The sequence below is a fragment of the Argentina silus genome (genome assembly GCF_951799395.1).
Source record: "Argentina silus genome assembly, chromosome: 10".
In the NCBI taxonomy this organism is placed as follows: Eukaryota; Metazoa; Chordata; class Actinopteri; order Argentiniformes; family Argentinidae; genus Argentina; species Argentina silus.
Window position 1 is genome coordinate 8,897,791 of NC_139664.1, and position 18,423 is coordinate 8,916,213.

At 44.8% G+C, this 18,423-nt stretch overlaps 2 protein-coding genes across 3 annotated transcripts in view; one reads left to right on the plus strand and one right to left on the minus strand.

The window, feature by feature from the left end:
* The window catches only part of setdb1b (SET domain bifurcated histone lysine methyltransferase 1b), an 81,353-nt gene extending 64,748 nt beyond the window's left edge, over positions 1-16,605 (minus strand). Inside the window, exons 1-25 of one of the 2 annotated variants that reach the window (XR_014554431.1) lie at positions 16,480-16,605; positions 15,492-15,695; positions 15,188-15,351; positions 14,938-14,981; positions 14,707-14,836; positions 14,396-14,575; positions 13,679-13,880; positions 13,417-13,490; positions 13,131-13,321; positions 12,811-12,940; positions 12,583-12,712; positions 12,307-12,462; positions 11,697-12,057; positions 11,152-11,413; positions 10,976-11,066; positions 10,759-10,875; positions 10,420-10,589; positions 10,059-10,310; positions 9,719-9,892; positions 9,420-9,589; positions 9,136-9,155; positions 8,887-9,014; positions 8,487-8,710; positions 8,245-8,333; positions 7,563-8,030 (exon numbers count right to left, since the gene is read on the minus strand). Coding sequence is in view for 1 of the 2 variants with exons in the window: in XM_083678105.1 (XP_083534231.1) it covers positions 7,913-8,030; positions 8,245-8,333; positions 8,487-8,710; positions 8,887-9,014; positions 9,136-9,155; positions 9,420-9,589; positions 9,719-9,892; positions 10,059-10,310; positions 10,420-10,589; positions 10,759-10,875; positions 10,976-11,066; positions 11,152-11,413; positions 11,697-12,057; positions 12,307-12,462; positions 12,583-12,712; positions 12,811-12,940; positions 13,131-13,321; positions 13,417-13,490; positions 13,679-13,880; positions 14,396-14,575; positions 14,707-14,836; positions 14,938-14,981; positions 15,188-15,351; positions 15,492-15,695; positions 16,480-16,496 (3,798 nt within the window). In the remaining variant the exon portion in view is untranslated. Of the gene's footprint in view, positions 1-7,374; positions 8,031-8,244; positions 8,334-8,486; positions 8,711-8,886; positions 9,015-9,135; positions 9,156-9,419; positions 9,590-9,718; positions 9,893-10,058; positions 10,311-10,419; positions 10,590-10,758; positions 10,876-10,975; positions 11,067-11,151; positions 11,414-11,696; positions 12,058-12,306; positions 12,463-12,582; positions 12,713-12,810; positions 12,941-13,130; positions 13,322-13,416; positions 13,491-13,678; positions 13,881-14,395; positions 14,576-14,706; positions 14,837-14,937; positions 14,982-15,187; positions 15,352-15,491; positions 15,696-16,479 lie in introns of those variants that run through there. The other variant, XM_083678105.1, reaches the window with a different exon arrangement.
* Positions 1,153-4,368, plus strand: LOC310811594 (uncharacterized protein). Its single transcript, XM_083679798.1, has 7 exons — positions 1,153-1,257; positions 1,657-1,956; positions 2,144-2,399; positions 2,723-2,886; positions 3,167-3,268; positions 3,530-3,579; positions 3,673-4,368. The coding sequence occupies exons 1-7, from the start codon at positions 1,215-1,217 to the stop codon at positions 3,814-3,816; spliced, it is 1,059 nt and encodes a 352-aa protein (XP_083535924.1). The 5' UTR covers positions 1,153-1,214; the 3' UTR covers positions 3,817-4,368.
* Positions 16,606-18,423: the final 1,818 nt, after the last annotated feature.

Below are 18,423 nucleotides of genomic sequence, written 5' to 3' on the forward strand. Positions count from 1 at the left end.
TTTATTAGGTTGTCACTTCAAACTGAATGAAAGGAGAGGGACACAACTGCTCAGGAATGCTACCCTAAGGCCTGGGGAGACTTTACAAAGATCTACAAAGAAGGAAAAGCACATCAATCCCAATCACTATACAACATTGGACTTTATAACTGAGTGGCCAAGTGTGTCTGGATCAAGAGAAAACTGAGCAATTTGCTGAGTTGGTAGTGAGAGCCTAATCAACACAGTGTGTAATTGATTCCAATTCAAATCACGGACCCTAGAAGACAAAGATATTAATTCTGAAATCACATTAACTATTATCCTTGCACTCATATGGACTCAATTCAACTTATTGAGTAAATTGTTGAAGAAATGTTTGCATTTAGCTCATTTTAGAAGAGCATTGATTGCATGTATTTATTTATTTTCTTTCACTTTTACAGTACAGGCTGTGTAGATCAGGGGTAAACAAATATAAATTAATGCATTTCGATTCTATTCTGGGGCAACAAAAGGTGAACTTGTTGAAGTGTAAACCTTCTATAGGCACTTTACATTAATGATTCCTTTAAAAAAAAGGATGATTTTCTGTTTAAAAACATTGACCACTATTCTTGAAATGTGGGGAACTATAGATTAGGGAAGGCTCTATCATTATTCTATTTTGAGTTATTCTTTTAGAATTTATTGACTAAAAACTGGCCAGAAAAAGTGCCTTGAACAATGTTATACATTTGTGTTTTATACAAAAAACACATGTACTTAATATCAATACATAACGGTGGATATTGCTGGAGTTGTGGTTAGGGCAGGTTATAACCGGTGCAACATTGTCTTTGCCTGCTTTTCAATTAAACATACCGTGTGAAAGAAAACGGTGTCATCTCTGTGGTTTCTTTCAGGCCACGAGTGGAAAGATACCGAGCGAGCAAGCGAGGTTCGACATTTAAGGTCAATTTTACTGTATGTCTGGGGTGTGTTTGAGTGTGGTTTAGTCACTACACCGACCGAAAAACCACACTGTAGTGTGTGTATACTCAAATGGCGTGGAGACGTTCTTCTTTGATGAAAAAAACAGGGTGGCAGTTTGTTCCACTCTGACGGGACAGGATGGCGCACAACTACCGAACTTCGCACTTAAGTGCGCTAGCACATCAATAGAAGAGCATAGAAGAGTCTAGCATATTGAATAGAATACCTTCTGCAATTTCTTTAGACCAAAGAAAGGAACCATGTCTGACTTTGTTATTCACACAATGTCTGCATTGCTCATTGGTGAGTCAATGGTGAATTCGACTATGAAAAATCATAAAAAGTTTTAAGTTTCAGTTGTATTAATAATATATTTCTTAAGGCTACAGGTGTGTTTTCTGATTATAGGAGGAACAATTTAATTAACTGTTTATTAACATTTTTAAGTGAATTGTGTTATGTTAAAATCCACTTTTGTACGTTTTAAATAATAGGCATACCTATTACAGTATATGACTATGTTTTTGTTGTATTAATACAATGATAATAATTGAAGTGACAATGGATGTGTATTATATCTATAAAGTTTCAAATTAAGTTGTTTGTTGTAGCCTAAATGATTATCATATCTTTCATAATTTGAGTGATTTATTATTTATGTAGCCTATATTATAGCCTAATACATTTTCTGTTTCTCTCCAGTCTTGACGTTTTGCGCAAGTTCGGTTATCTATTCTCCGGCAGGCAAGAACGTTTCGATAACTTGCCGAGGTGGGTCAATCGAAACGCGTGACTTCATGCGATGGCTTCGCTTTAATTTGGACGGATCGTTGGAGATCATCGAAAAGGTACACCGGTTCTCGACTGAAGTGTTAAATGGTGGGGTAGCTACACTGACGGTGTTTCAGGTGGAGCTGGCGGACTCCGGGCGCTACTACTGCGGAGAGAGCACCGGTAGCTACATAGCGTTCAGCGGTCATGGAAACGTTCTGCAGGTTGAAGGTGAGTTTAGAAACGTCCCTGGCCCTAACACCGTCCCTGGCCTTATTTTGATAACATTTAAATTAAATGTGTTCATGTTAATTTAATTCGGTGTCTGTTGATTTATTGACCTATAGGCCTAGCCTACGCGCAACATGTTAAATATTTTTCAGAACAAAATACATTTTCAGTGTGTTTCTGTATTTAGAGCCTGTCTGGACGAACAACATTGATGTGATCTTGCTGACTAAGTTACTAAACTCTGAAGAAGAAACTTCTGAAGTGGATTTGGATGACCAAGCATCGGGGTCATATCCTTGGGACGCGGGACGGAGAGGTTGGTCCGCCGAGTTTCGCTGCGTGGTCACCGGGCTGAGCGCACCGGCGGCCACAGTGAAATGGCGATCATCCCGCGGGTTAATAGAAGTGGGCCGCATTTGGGAAGTGTTATCGACCAATGGGCAGTAAGTAGCCAAAAACTGATGTTAACAATTGATTTAGGCTAATATTATTGTAACCGGCATCTGCAGTGTCATCATTTATGAATTAGCCTAATAGCCTATTCCATCATGGCAAAGTAAAAATGTGCTGAGAAACTGAATTTCAACATTTGATACATACCGACATTATAATGCATACCTTTGTTAACGGTAACTTCAGAATATGAATCAGTGTAGCCTATACACTGACCAAATATCAATACAATAACATCAGTTGAAAAAAACACTATAAACATCAAAAGAACACTGAGATATTGAGTTTCTGTAAGTCTTTATTTACCTTGTAGATACACTATGATGAGTGCGTTTACAGTCAGAGATCGTGCCTGGGACGTCGAATACGAGTATGATGACTATGAAGAGAGTTGGTGGTGTGAGGTCCAGGCCGGAGAGAACTTCACCCTCAAGAGCGACGAGTTTGTCCTCTCACGGATGAAAGGATACTCTCCTGGTCAGTACACTCAGCTCTCTTTAACAAACACACTCTCTCCCTTTCTCTCTCTCTCTCTCTCTCTCTCTCTCTCTCTCTCACACACACACACACACACACACACACACACACACACACACACACACACCCTTTTATAGATTTAAAAAAAATTAAAAAGCAAAACGGATATAGTATACTGAACAGTTTTTTCTAATGATGAATGGTCAATATTGTAATAACAACATTAATTACGATTTGTAAGGTGATATTTGTTCGCCCTTTAATCATGATCTTATTTCAGAGTGGTGTGTGCCTCTGCTGTACTCAGTCGTAACTCTCGGAGTCCTGTGCGTGCTTCTCCTCATCATATTCACAGGCCATTGGGTTTGCTACCTCAGTAAAGGTAGGGTGATGAAACGCATGCGAAGCAGACAGCATATAACATACTTAGATAGTTAGAAACATAACTTGAATTTCTAATATGAAGCCTCAGAGACATAGGGATATTTCTGATTGCTCATCATTATCTTACTCTGTCACACAGTCCTGTTATGAATGATAAGATACAGTGTACAGTACATGCAGAAACATAAAAATGCAAATGGTCATCATGGCTCTTCAAAATGACAGAAAATGATTGTCTTTGTGGCCTCTTGTGTGTCAGGTACAGCTGCTCCACCGGGCCATGCCTCTCCTGTAGCCTCTGACCCTCAGGTGAGTACTTTACATGTGACCACACCCTACTGAGTTGTATACCCCCTCAGCCTGATTCCAGTAATGGAGGAACCCTTGTCTTGTGTGTTTCAGGGACATGTTTCCACAAGCATGACATACGTCCATCTGAGCTTCAACCAGGCTGCAAGGCCAGGAGGGAGACAGCAGGCCAGTCCAGTCAGACCAGCAAACAGACAGACAGACACACAGGTGTACAGTGAGCTGAAACACAGATAAATGGGCGTGGAGGGCATACATTCACAATAAATACAGCTGTGATACAGAAAATACTTTTCAGTGACCTGACATGTTGATAATCCCACTCTGACGCAAGTTTATGTATAATAATGAATAATGAATAAGGGTACAGGTTCCATCTGGTCATCAATACTGATTTGATATCATGTCAATACATGACAAATTCTTTTAATTTAATCAATTTTAAATTGAGTCTATAACATAACAAAATGTGGAAAAAGTGAAAGGATCTGAATACTAACCCTGTATACAAAGGCACTGTATATAATATGTGTTATTGTTGTGAATTACTTGATGTATGCATGTATAATTGGGATATATACTGATTGACTCTTGGCTAGGTCGTTGACTTAAATTAAATATGTTGTTATTCTTAAGTAGTGTATGTTATACAAGTAAAAAGTCAAGTCTGCAACTCTGTAATGCTCCCCAGTGATTTATAAAGAAAGATGCACAAACAGACACCGTTTCGATCCCAGTGGGATCTCTGTCAGGTAAACTTGAGAGTGCAATCACACCTGTTTAAATAAACTCTGTATGTTAATCACACATTTCATCTCATCATATGAATCATAATATTAAACAGTTCATTAGTAGAGTAGGTGACCACAAACCATGCCAACACCAGATATACACTACCCATAAAAAATAACCCTAACCCTAACCAATACATAATCAAATAACCATAGACTATATTTCACAATAATAATAAGCCTTCAAGGATACTAAAAACTGAATATCCCTTAATACCTGTAGAAAATCATGAAATCAAAAACTCTTGTAAATACTTACATATACAAAAAGAGAAAAAAAGAATATTGCCTAATCATACACCCTATTGTAACATGTTTTATTAGACTTAAAATAAACTTTTTATAAAAAATAAAAATGAAAATATCATACATAGCATATAAAAATGATTACACAAGCACCACATGGCAAAGAGGGGTCAAACTACTGTAGAGTGTTCTTGTTACTGTTAGACACACATTGTATTAGTCAGAGTGAGCACTTGGTTATTGTATGAGTTTGTACCAGAGAAGCAGCAGAAGATGTTTATTATATGGGTCTGTACCAGAACATTGTAGTGTATGTATATGGACCAGGTTACCAGTACCAGCAGATGTTTAGTGGATCAACATTGCGGCCCTCCATGTACAACCCAGGGTAGAGGCACAAGGACCAGGAACAGATGAAGCTGCACCATGAAGAGTGGAGGAGAGTCATGCTGTCTGCATTGTAGAAGGATACTCTCTGCCTGTCACAGTCCAGGTACAGACCCACCCTACAGAGCCTGGCCTGGGCATCAGCCTGCGGGCCTGCGTTGGCGCCAGCATCCATCAGGGGATCCATCAGCATCATCCATCCCTTATCCTTGTGCACTTGCTCTCTTGGTGTAGGCAAGGGCATAGGGGATTGTCCACCACAGCTTTTACACCAGCCTATTCCTGTGCAATCATTTAGTGAGAGTGCACAGGCAGACATTTTTACCTATCCTCATTCTCACCTGATTTGACAACCTGCAGCATCTCCTTCCACAGACAGAAAGGCAGGTCAGTCTTGTAGGGGCCCAGAGTGAGTGAGTCAGTGACTACATGCAGACCTCTGAACCTTGACTGGTACCTGTGGAGCAGCCAAGTATTAATGACACCAAGTGGTACCAAGTGGTATTGCAGTCCAATGGCGTAATGCTTATGTCATTATGTTTGTTGTAGTTAAATAGTATTTTCACTGTATTTGTCTTGTAAACGTTCAACACCAGTGTCCTTTATCTTCATCCCCTCAACAACAGGAAGACCTTTGTCACTCCACCACTGTAAAACATACACACACACACACACACACACACACACACACACACACACACACACACACACACACACTAAATAACTGACTTGGAAAACAAGACAAACATAAACCAAGCTCTATGAGACTCACACCTGCAGAAACTGGTCAGACTCAGGCATCTTCAGTGCTGACTGTAGAGTCGCCTCCATCTCCCTCCTGTCTGTCAGCCTGTTCTCAATTACATGGACATTTTTTAACATGGCCGCCACAGCCTTGACCTCCTCCCTCTGCAGCTCCTCCTCCACCTCATCTCTTGTCCTCAGGAACTGATGCAGGTCCTCAAAGCAGGAGGAGATGTATTCCAACAGGCTTTTGGACTTCTCCTGTGGGGAGAGAGGAATGTTTGGCTGTAGGTGACACTATTTTCTACCAAACATCATAAAAAATGCTGAGTGGTCACAGGTGTGCAATTGAGTATGTGTACGTGTATGCATGTGTGTGTGTGTGTGTATGTGTGTGTGAGAGAGAGAGACACCCTCACCTTGGTCTTGGTGATCTCAGAGGTCTGGCGTTGGTTCAGTTTTGACATTTCCTTCACCAGGAATCCCAGGACATCCTTCAGAACATTCTAACACAGAACACAGGATGCCCTATAGCCTTGTGACCAAGAAAACCATGATTTCACTTGTCTTACCGATGAGCTCAGTATCTGATGCACTGTGAGTGTTGTTCTGTATGATTTTACATTGCACTTGATTAAGACTTCACATGATGAGCTCTATTGCAAGTGGCATTGTTTTCAAATGGTGATAGATGATTCAAAATATGTTTTACTTAGGGAAAGGTTAGGGAAAAAGAGAATGAGAGAGGAGGGCAGGGGGAGAGAGAGAGTGAGCGAGACAGAGAGACACCCTTTTGCAGGATGATTTAGAAAAGTTCCAACAACTGTCTTAAGCAGGCCTACCTTACTGATATTTTCTCCCACTTTCACAGGTTTGAACGTGTGTCCCCGGGGCGCCTCATCATCCCGACAGATGACACAGACCAGGCGCTGGTCTGTCTCACAGAATAGCTTCAGCTTCTCATCATGACCGAACACACCAGATCTGCCATGTTGTTCAGGATGCAGTGGCCCAGAAGTCCCTCTGGATTGAAGGAGATGAGGCAGTCCAGGCAGCAGCACTGAGCCTCTAATGGGCTGGCCCGCAGATGTTCAGTAATGCAGGAGCAGCAGAAGGTGTTGTCTGACTACGTCGGTGTTATCCGCCCCATCCTGTTCTACTCTCTCTTATTGACGTATTCGACAGGTTAGATCCTTGTTAGAATACCTTCTAGTCTCTACCTGGACCGTCAGTTGACACTATATGAAATAAAAGTTTCACTTTCAATTCTTGTTATAACAACCGTTATCACACCGTTAAACTGCCTGGACAGGATATTCTGCCACCGTCTCATCAGTAGAGAGACCTAACTATTGTTAGACAACTGTAGGCCCATAGTTATGTAACAGGCATCACGTTGCTGCGAACACTATTGCTTCCATTGCACTCAGAGCTTCCATTGCCAACACACGACGGTCACCGAAATATTAGATGGAAACCAGCTACACCACCGAAAAAGCTAGCAATTAAAATTTGAAGAGTGAGTTAACATCTTAACCTGGTCACAGTTGGTATAACGCATGTTGGTCTACTGCCCCCTGGACTTCATACCCATCCTAGTTTGAGACACAAAAAGAGAACACCCAGGTTCATGTATGAAAAATTAGATTTTATTCAGATGTGAGAAGAGCGCAGTTTGGTCTGAATTCACAGACACAGTGAAATAAAACTGGGCATTCAGACGAAACAGAAACCAGTTTACAACAAAAAAACAAAAAACAGAAACAGTCTGCAAATAGTAGAAAAAAAGATGGATGTGCCTACTGTGAAACAGACAGGGTAAACAAGAGAGGAGAAGGAGGAGAGGCAAAAAAGAGAAGGGAGGAAAGACACTACTGCGTGTATGAAAGTTCACATCTACAGGAGCTCTCTTCAAAATAACGACAGAACCAGGGGAGAAGAAAGGAAGGATGGAGGGTTAAGGCAAGGGAGGATTGGGGGGGTGTATCCTTCTACCTTTATAAGGAGGGGTAGAACAGAGCATGTTTTCAGCACTCAAAGAATGGGAGAGGAGGGTGAGATTGTGAGTCTGGTTCCGTATAGCAGCCATCTTCAGCGCTCACTCAGAGAGTGAGATTGGTAGAGGGGATGGAGAGATAAAAGGATGGCTGTATAAAGTCTGATCATTACAGCAGTCTTCCTCTGCACTCTGTCGACCCACAGCAGCACAATAGCTCCTTGCCTTCCACGCTGCCCACTTCATAGTTATAGTCCCATGTCAACTCTGTGCCCGCCCGGATACGCCTGTGCACGCACACGCACACGCACACACACACACATTAATGCCTATAGCGTATGACACAAAGCAATGCACAATCACAAGTGTAAACTGCAATTCACAGTAAAGCTAAGATGCTAACAAGTGTCCTACGAATCTCATTGTTATTGTTTTACTAGTCTCACACAATATGCTAATTTGTTTAGATCAAACTAGGTCAAGATGCTTCATGAGACTCACTTGCTGGCGAAGAAGGCCACCCAGGGGAAACGCAGGTCGTGTGTGTCCACAAACACATTCTGAACAAACAAGTTAGGACTGCAGCTATGCTGTTCAGGGCGGAGAGGGAGGAGAATATAAAGAAAGTAAAGAGCTTAGTTCCCTTTTACAAGTTAAACATCCAATTCACTCTCTCCCCACACACACACACACACAATGGGTAAAAAATACACAAAGTTCAACACGCACGCACAAACACTCACGTTGAGGTAGCGTCCCAGGTTGCCTTCCAGTTTGGCGTCAATGATGTAACACGATTCCTCGCCGTCAAAGAACTGGCGTGTGTTTTTGGGTCCGCTGTCTCCCCCTCCTCCCCCCTGACCCTGTGTCCCGCCCTGCCCCAGTTCCGCCTTCACCACCAGACCGTGGGTGGACCTAAGGGCGATGCCGCGCGTGGACTTCACTGCTACCTGCCTCTTCACTGCACCTGAGAGAGAGAGAGAGGGGGGGGGGGGGGGGGGGGGGGTTGGTGGGGGCAAGTGGAAAGGATAGTGTAAATTCTGGGCGAAACACATGTATATACAAATATAACAGATATAGTATTATTTTTATTAATAAATATAATATATATATATATATATAAAATGCCTTTCCTCTCCTCACCCTGAGTGCGTTTCTCTCTCTCCTTGTTGTCATCTGATCCGGAGCTGATGGTCTGGACATCGTCGCTGTCAGAGAGGGTCATGACTTCCTGTTTCTTCAGTCCCTCCGTCTTCACCGGGTGGAGGCCGCTGTGCACACAGACACACAACATCAGTCTAATCTGATAAGACACAATGGTACGTGAGGTCTACCGAGACACCCCCCCCCCCCCCAACATCACTACGTCGGTTGGTACTGTCTTTCACATACCTTTTGTGGTCCCCAGGCTCCTAGAACAGAAAACAGGCATTCATTAATATCCAATGACAACACCAGGACACACATCATTAATTTAAAGGGACCAGCAGTTGTGGAGGTAGACACCATCAGCATTGTATCCGATTAGATGGTACCATTCTTTCTCATTCATAGAGGATGGAGGCCCGTAACTTCCTCATAATGCACATAAGATCATCTATCTATCTCTCTTTCTATCTATACATAAGGTCATCTAGCCAACAGATGGTGTAGAATATTCCCTCCTTCCTGCTCACCTTCTTCTCGATCAGTCCTTCCATTTTGGTGGTGGTCTGAGAGGTGGAGGGTTGGGTGGTGAGCCAGGATGCCACTTTACTCTTCCCACTCTCCTCCGGCATGTGTGGTGGTTTCCTGTCCTCAGTCCCTCCTGCTGTTACACTTATCCCATCCTTACTGTCCTGGCTCCCTGAAAAGGGGGGAGGAAAGAGGGGTGAGGAGGGAGCAGAACCTCTACATCGTACAGTACTGTGGTTTGTACTATGCTACTGTAGCTACACAATACCATACACACACACACACACACACACACACACACCTTCTTTGACCCCCTTGGCTTGGCCACGTGTGGTGTAACTCCTCCACACAGAGCTGGAACTGTAGTAGGTGTCCTTCACAAACGTGTCATCTGAACTGTCACTCTCATCATTGGACTCTTCCTCCTTCTCGTCCTCTTCATCGCTGTCATCACCAGAGGAGTTGCCCTTTCGGACTGGGAGTAGAAAGGACATTAAGGGAGGGAGAGAAGGACGGAAGGAAGGAACGATGGAAAGTAAGCAAGGTAGGAGAGAGAAGAGAGATGGAATGGAAGGTAATGTCCGATCAGATGACTCTCGTAGCACCCCTCCTGATCTGTGAATGACCCTGTGACCCCTCACCTTTGCCCTTGGTCTTGCCGGTGTTGTTTTGCGTCTGGGTCTTCAGATGGGGCTTGCCCATGCCGAGTGCGGAGACGGGCACCTTCAGCCGGCTCATGTCCACGCCGCTCCCCTCGCTGTCAGAGCAGTGGGCCTCACTCTCGTAGCCCTCCTTGAATGTCTCCACGCTCTCGATGTGGTCCAGGTTAGCAAAGTACTCATCGCCCATCTCCAAGCCCTCCTTGTCAGCAAAGTCATCCGTCAAAATTTTACCTGGGAGACACAGAGAGATGAGGAAGGGAGAAAAAGAGAGCAACAGAAGTAGGTAGGACGCATTCCTTTGCTTCATCCCCCTCCCTCCACCCCACTCTCCCTCCCTCACCAGCGTAAATGCAGAGGAAGGAGCCCTTGGCCACGTCATCGAGGCAACGGATTCCCCAGCCTTTGTTCTGGGTCTTGAAGAGCTGAAGACGCACCTGCAGCCCGTGCTGCACCAGCCTGTTGGTGCACATCTGACTACAACACTTACACCTCTTATTACACTCATAGATCCTGAGGGAGAGAAAGGGGAAATTCAACTTTATTTTATTTTTTTTCAGCAAAACTACACTCAGCTCTGTCATGTTGTCATAAGATAAGAGAGTTCTAGTGTTTGTGTTGGACAAGACAGACTGTGGTTGGGGTGTGTGTGTGTGTGTGTGTGTTTGTGTGTGTGTCTCACCCAGTGGGCAGGCACTCCTCCAGTCTCTTGTTTGTGTATCCAGCGTTGTAGTTGATCTGTCCTCCTGGGGTACAGCCTGTGGCCTGGAGGGTCAGCTGGTGACATGAACACTTGGACCTGGAGAGACAAACATCATAGGTGACCCTCAGCCAAACATTGGGAGGATAGTGCTGATGAAAGGGTCATAGGGAGGTCAAAGGTCAAAAGTCAGACTGACTTGTCTCTACAGCCGTCCGTACAGTCACAGCCAACCAGGAACTCTGAGCTGGTGTTGATGGAGACTCCATCTTCAGGGATACGCTCCTTACCTAGGACGAGAGAAACAAGGATCAGTCACTCAGCATTCTTCAGGAAGTATACCGTATCTCCCGGAGCTTAATGTCTGGTCCTTACTGTATGCCACGTCTGGCGGAGGTGTGACGTCAATCTCGTTGACGCAGGACAGTGGTATGTCCTCGCGGCCGTCTGTGATGTCACGGATGTAGTAGAAGGGCTTCTGGGGCAGGAAGCGGCGGTCGACCAGCACATAGGGGTCAAGACAGAACATCTCCAGGAAGATGAAGTCACAGCTCGTCTGGAACAGGTAGCGCTGGATCTCGGCCATGCTGCGCAGGCAAAGGCCGCACGGAGCCTTGTAGATCACATGGAAGGACATCTGGGGGAGGAAGGAGCAGAATTCCAAAATGTAGGCAGGAAAACACAAGTGAAAACTAACTCCAGGGCCTCTGGGATTAAAACTTTAAATTCAAAACAAATTAAAACCAAATTATTTTAGGCAGGAGCCGAGAGAGGCAGGGACTTCCCCCTACTACATCCCTATATGTCCCCCTCCTCCACCTCCTCCACCTCCACCACCACCACCACCTCCTCCCCCTCCATCCCTCTCCTCCTCTCTCACTGGCTTCTAGCAGCAGTAACGTACTACAGCTCCATCCTACCTTGCGGTTGACTCTCCGTCGACCGGTCATGCGTCTGAAGTCGTACAGGAGGGGTTGGAGGAGGGGGTTCCTGCCTCGGTGCATGTCTCGTCTGGGGGGCCGAATGCGGTTCAGGCATGTGGGCTGACAGGTGTGTGCCATGTAGAAGACCCGGTCGGCCGGGGCGCGGTACGAGGGGTCGTGGGGGATGCGGTCGTTGGTGAACTTCACGGCTGGGGCGCTGGGGGGGGCTGAAGGAGGTGGGGGAGGGGGAAGGGGAGGAGGAGGAGGAGGTAGTGGCTGCTGCTGCTGTTGTACAGGATGATGGGACGGCGCTAGGGGAGTCAGAGTCTGGATGGAGCCTGTCTGGAGGACGAACATTCTGGAGAGAGAGAGAGAGGCAGTGAGATGTTGACAGAATTAGAAAATCAACACAAAGACGTCGAAAATGTGTAAAAAGATCTAAATTGGCCCACTTTCTGCAATTGACAGACCAAGAAACATTGTATTGTGCACCAGCAGAAGGAAACACAGCACATTGTATGCTAGTTCCATGCATAGTTACTTACATAGTTCATTAGCAAATCAGCTATAGGCTTTTGATAGATAAGACAAGGCACTCATCACTCACCTAGATGGGTTATTGGGGGTGGAAGGGGAGGCATGGGGCTGTATGGCAACAGGTCTAGGGCTAGGGGTGTGTCCTTCACTGGCCAATCGAGCAGAGCCTCCAAATGTTGCGACGAACGGGGAAGTACTCTTCTTAGCCATCTGTTGTTTAGAAGTACTGAAAGAGAGAGAGAGCATCTAAGTCCCTGTGTCTTCAATGTGACGTATAAATAGTAGTGTGTGTATGTGTGTCATATATGTGTGTGTGTGTGTGTGTGTGTGTGTGTGTGTCACTCACTCTGTGCGTGCAGGCTGAATGGGCTGGGTGCGTGTGATGGAAGGGGGGGACGCTTGAGGGGCTTTGGTGGGGGTCGCCGAGTTACCCTCACTGGTGTACTGAACCACTGGACCCTTAGTCCTCAATGCTCCTACACAGAGAGAGAAAGAGAGAGAGAGAGAGAGACCTGTTTGATCAATCAACAAACTCATTGACAGACTGATTGATTAGACTGTGACTGATTGTTACCCATGTTGGGCCGTGTCCTCTGCTGGCCGGCCATCTTCTTCTCCTGGGTGTTGGCAGAGTTCATCTTCAGGTTGAACATGGGCTCCAGCCTGGTAGAACCACGGTAGATCCACTCACTACGCTTATCATCCTGTGGACGACAATACCACCACATCACCGCTAGGAGGACGCGTTTCTTGACAACAAGTCATTTATGCAGAGTGGCATCATAAGTACATTCAAACAAGTAGGCTACACTTCATACCAAAGCTGCTGGATCAATACACTACAACTTACGAATGAATTGAATCTATTCTAACCAAATGGTGATGATGTCATACCATGAAGAGGATCTTGACGAGGCTTCCGTCGACCTCCTCCACGCGGCTCCTCCACCACGTCCCCTCCCACTCCGTCTTGATGACCTGCCCCGCCTTGAGCAGCACCATGGGCCGGTTGGGGTAGGCTGTTATATACTCCTCTATGAAGTCTCGACACGACGCATCCTCTATATCATCCCAGGTACGCTTCACTAATCAGGGGAGAGAGGGAAGGAGGGAAAGTGAGATGGAGAGAATAGGAGATGGAAAGGATAGAGAAGGAAAGTGACATATAGAGGAGGCTTACGGGGTCTGCAGACTGGGTAAAGTTCAGGCAGGGTCACGTAGGAGGCATAACCGTCATCAAAGAAAATCAGGAACCTAAAACACACACACAAACATAGGATATGTTAAACACTTTTAACAAACTTGTTCTGAAATAAATGGATCGTCGACTGTTTTTTTATTGATATGCTCCATATGAAGCAGAACCTGTGTGTGTTGTTTAAACGTCTACATTATCTCTTTCTGTAAAGACACACAAACGACCCCCCCCCCCCTCCACTCACCTCATGCGGTTCTTATTATTGGGCATCTCTGCCACTATGCCAGCATACAGCCACACTTGGTTTCCATCCTTGTACTTAGCGACCACTCTGGCGCCCACGTACAGTCGCTCCAGAGTCGGGTGGTAGTCAAATGCCACGTGGTTCCCGGACAGCAGGCTCTTTCCCTTATTCTCAAACTTCACCTTGTACTTATAACCACTCCCTACACACAAAGACAGACAGATAGAAACTGAGTTGTGTTTAAACTATTCCCTACACACAAATAAGGAGGAGGAAACTAAATACAAGAGTGGAACTTTAAAGGAGCAAGGCTTAAGTCTGTTGGAAATCTGCCACCTCTGTCCACCGTGGTGAAATTCAGTTCAAAGTTCAACATCCTCCCTAATAATAATAATAATAATAATAATAATAATAATATAACCCCCTGACTTGGTGTAACTGACATAAGCTGATGCGTTTCCGCATGGGCGCACGATGTGAAGAGGCAGCCACCAGAGACAGAAAGGCGAAAATCAGTCCACTCCCCTAGAACACCTCTGGTCAGTAACAACATGTTTGTATACAAACCGAGTGTTGATTAGCTCTTAGAAAGAGCTTTTCGGGACCAAAACAGCGTTCATAAATGACACATTTCTTTCAAAGGATCTCATTCTCTTAAACATAGTCATTATATCATTAGGAAGCTTTGAGACAGCTTTTTTTTTTTTTTTATCGTACCGACTGGGTTGATGGCGATGAGAGTGCCTTTGTGCCAGGTCTTGGTGCGTTTCTTTCCCAGAATGCTCATGTCTATGCGAAGCTCATCGTCTTTCATCAAGGGGTTAGGCTGAGTGGGGGTGTTGATGGGAGCCTGGGACACAAACACTGCTGGCATGGGCAACATCGAGTGGACACCACCTAGAGAGGAATGACAAACCATCATTGCCGTGTGTTTAAGAGTGTCCTTACTCATGGTGATTCTGGGGGGGGGGGGGGGGGGGGGGGGTACTGTAGTGGGGTTGTGTGTGTTTGTGTGAGGATGCTCTTACCTGGCTGGGCTGTAGGTTGTGTTGAGGGTCTGGTAGTAGTAGCAGTGTTAGCAGGAAGTTTGTTGACTGTCTGAGACAGCTTTTGCATATGATGGGAGGTCCTGTGGAGAGCAGCCGATGCATCCTTGAACTGTGAAAACAACTCATGATGCATTAAGTATTCAAGCAGGGGAAGAAACATGAAGCAATGATTAAAGGCTGTGAGTGTGTGTGTTAATTCTCCATTCTCACCGTTGTATCCTTAACAGGTGTTGCAGGTTTCTTTGGTGGAACCACTGTGAAAGGGTGGGATGTGGGAAAAGTAATCCATCAATCAAAATGCTAATGTTTTGTCATGACAGTCTAAAACACATATCTAACTACATAGTGGCAAAATGCCAGAGACAACAAAATGCTGTTGTCTCTAGTTGAAAACAATATGGCCGATGGTACATATTTTTTTTTTTTTTTTTAAGTAGTGGAGGTAAACATCAAAACGTACGACAGCCCACAGCGATGACATCATCGTCTTCATCATCATCTATCTCGATGACTTCAGAGGCCTGTGCCCCTCCCCCTCCATCGTCATCTGAACTGCTCTCTCTGTAGACCAGCCCCATCTTGCGGTAAGCCTGCTTTACTAATGTCTCACACTCCGCTATGGACCTGAGAGAGATAGGCGGGAGAAAAACACATAAACGCATGCATGCGCGCGCACACACACACCTTTAACCAGAGCCTTACATTCCATTATGAAACAGAAACACACACACACAGACAGTCTTACAGTATACACAAACACTCACTGGTTAGCATTGTTGAAGAGTGTGTCCACAGTTGCCTCCTCTTTCTCTCTCTGCTCCACCCAGTCCTTTAACTCCGCAAGCTGAGTCTTTCTCAGCTGTACGGCCTCACTCCTCTCAACCTCATCTTCGATCCATTTTTTCAACTCATCGAGAGAAACACCCAACTCTTCCTCCAGGCCCGAGTCCCAGCCTTCCACCTCCATACTGAGAGAGAGAAAAGATGGGACGAAGGGGAAGGGAGAATACAGGGACGGAAAGGGTAATAATGTGCGTGTCTATGGCTCTTACTTGTCCAGTGCGTAAGAATCAACAGCATGCACTCAAGTCAGCTAAATATATTCCATAGTTAACACAAAAGTCAAGCATTGTCGGTGCTCGCATGTCATTTTTATTTTGTTTTGAAATGATGGAGGAGTGCGGTTGTGCGGCGGCATTGACATGCTAGGGTTGATGGTAGTTGTAGTCTAATTAAAAACATACATAGACGTCTTGGAAGCATCATAGAAAGCAAAAGTCGATATCTCGAGCTCAAAAAAATTGGAGATAATACTGTGCTCAAACAGTCAATTGAGTAGCATGAACATATTATTTCAATTGGGGAAAAGCCACCTGACGTGCAAATTACACTACAACTACCAACCTACATTTTTTAAGGGTCGAAGCGGCGCGTAAAGACACATTTAGCAGCATTCATGGGTACATTTAGATGTCTGACAAGTAGTTAATTGCAAATGTTTTTAGTATGCATGTACGATTACCAAATGATATTAAGTTATGTTTCGACAACTCAACGACCAAGCTAAACTAAACTGGCTGGCTGGCTACCTAGCTAACCAACCTTCTCAAGCAAGCGAGATAGCTAGCTAGCCAGCTAGCTGCACAATTTCCTTGCGATCAGTCTTGTCCTTGCGCTCAATGTTCATTCATGTACCCATACTATTTAATGAAAGGAGAGTGTAGTAGCTAGATTTTAAAGGTGACAACTCACCGATCAGTGCTCTCCATTCTGCCAGCATCAAAGTCTCATCTCTCTCTCTCTTTTCCACTTTGCCAGCCTCCAGCTAGCCAAGAAGCTAGGGCTAGTAGCAGCTACAACACCAACAACGAAAGCGTGTACACTCAAGACCCACCCCATAACCAATTAGGTCTCGTGAAAAAAATGACAGCTCCATACACATCAAAAGTTAAAACAGCATGAAAAAAACAACATTCTGGTATTTTATTCTCTCTGACATACTTGTGGACTTTTTTCTTACTTGAGATGTTATTGTGCATTGGAAACATGTAAAGATTATATATACATTTCAATATAATACATATTTTTTCCAATCATTATCCCTGTCTGGATCTACTACGTTCTGGCATTAATTCTGTTTAATGTTTGTTAATTAATGGTTTGAAAGAGTAGACTTTTCCCCAATTATTTGTATTTATTTATTTTATTTTGAAAAGGAGTGGGGCAGTCCATATTTATTGAGACAGTAGATAATGACAGACGGAGACAGAGGATGAGGGACGACAGAACAGAGTAGGCCAAGCATAGGCTGAACCAGAAGATCCATGTTCATCTTCTAGAAAGGACACTCACAGACAGAATCACAAAGGTAGCAATGACAGTAAGCCTTTCTGTAATAATGCCAATCTCCATCTTTCGATGAAGGCATTCCATCCTGAGAATTATGGTTCCATCACCTCAGTCTCTCTCATTCCTCTGGCTGTTCATCCTGGTATGTGGCGACAGAGATGGCACTGTACGGGTTTAACACCATCTGGACACAGCGCACCGTAGTGCCCAGCAGGAAGAGGCAGAGAAGAAAGAAGAAGAACAGGGCCAAGCCCAGGTCTACGTCCACCTCCAGCCTGGCAACAGGGAGAATCGGTGGGTCCATTTATGTGACAACACGGAGGGAGAAAAGTTCTCTGCTGCAGCGTTCTCACACTTACGTCCTCTCTCACCCTCTTCACTTGCTTGTGTCTGTCCAGTTGCTCCACAAACCTTTGTAATGTATTTCTAATAATATGTCTTCATACTGTTTGTCATTTTCTCTGGTTGTCCCTTCAGTCCTCTTTGGAAATTCCAGTTAGAATTAGTTTTGCCGTTGCTGTTTCAATTTGGGTGAGCTCACACTTGCTGTGCTTTTTCACAAGTCTTTCTCTTTCACTCATTACTGACATCCTATTCAGCTCCTGTGTGCCGCTCCCACCCCTTCAGGGGATGGACGGACTGACGGACGCACGCAACCACACTTGGCACCTGTGTCCCCCATGAATAGTTAAAAAGAGGTTTGGTAACGATCAGGCCGTTTCTGAGATTAGAACACCCAGGCAGGACTTTGTGCCGAGCTCTCCAGGAGGCCTCAACACCTTAGCAGGGTGGCACACTGCACCAGACACCTACGTTCTACACTGGGGTGGAAGACAGTGAAGCAGTGTATCAGGTTCACAGATTACACGTGAAAATTCAATGAGAACCTAATTATTGTGTGTGTGTGTGTGTTCGTGTAGCAGTGAGTTTGCTCTGGTGTCTGTTCATTAATGCACCTTCACCTGTGGTCAGTGGATATTACATTACTTGAGCCACAGGTGGGAGCACAGTGCACATGTGTCATCACCATGCCTAATTAGGGGGAATAGATGAGTGACCTCGTGGAGAGGACGAGCACAAACAGGGTGAAAGCAACATAGATGTCAGACCAGTAGGGTGGGAAATAAGCTGATAAGGAGATTGTTTTGACCTGGATGGGTTCTGCCTCTGTCCTAATAAACACCCAAGTCAAAAAACACAAGTCTAAGATTTTGGAATGAATGAAATGCTAAGGACAAACAAAAGGCAGAGGGGGGAGAAAGAGGATATGATGCCTTGGTGGCAATTCACTTGAGAGGGGGAGTGAAAACTGATCCTGACCAAAAAGATGTAGATTGCTTGTACTCT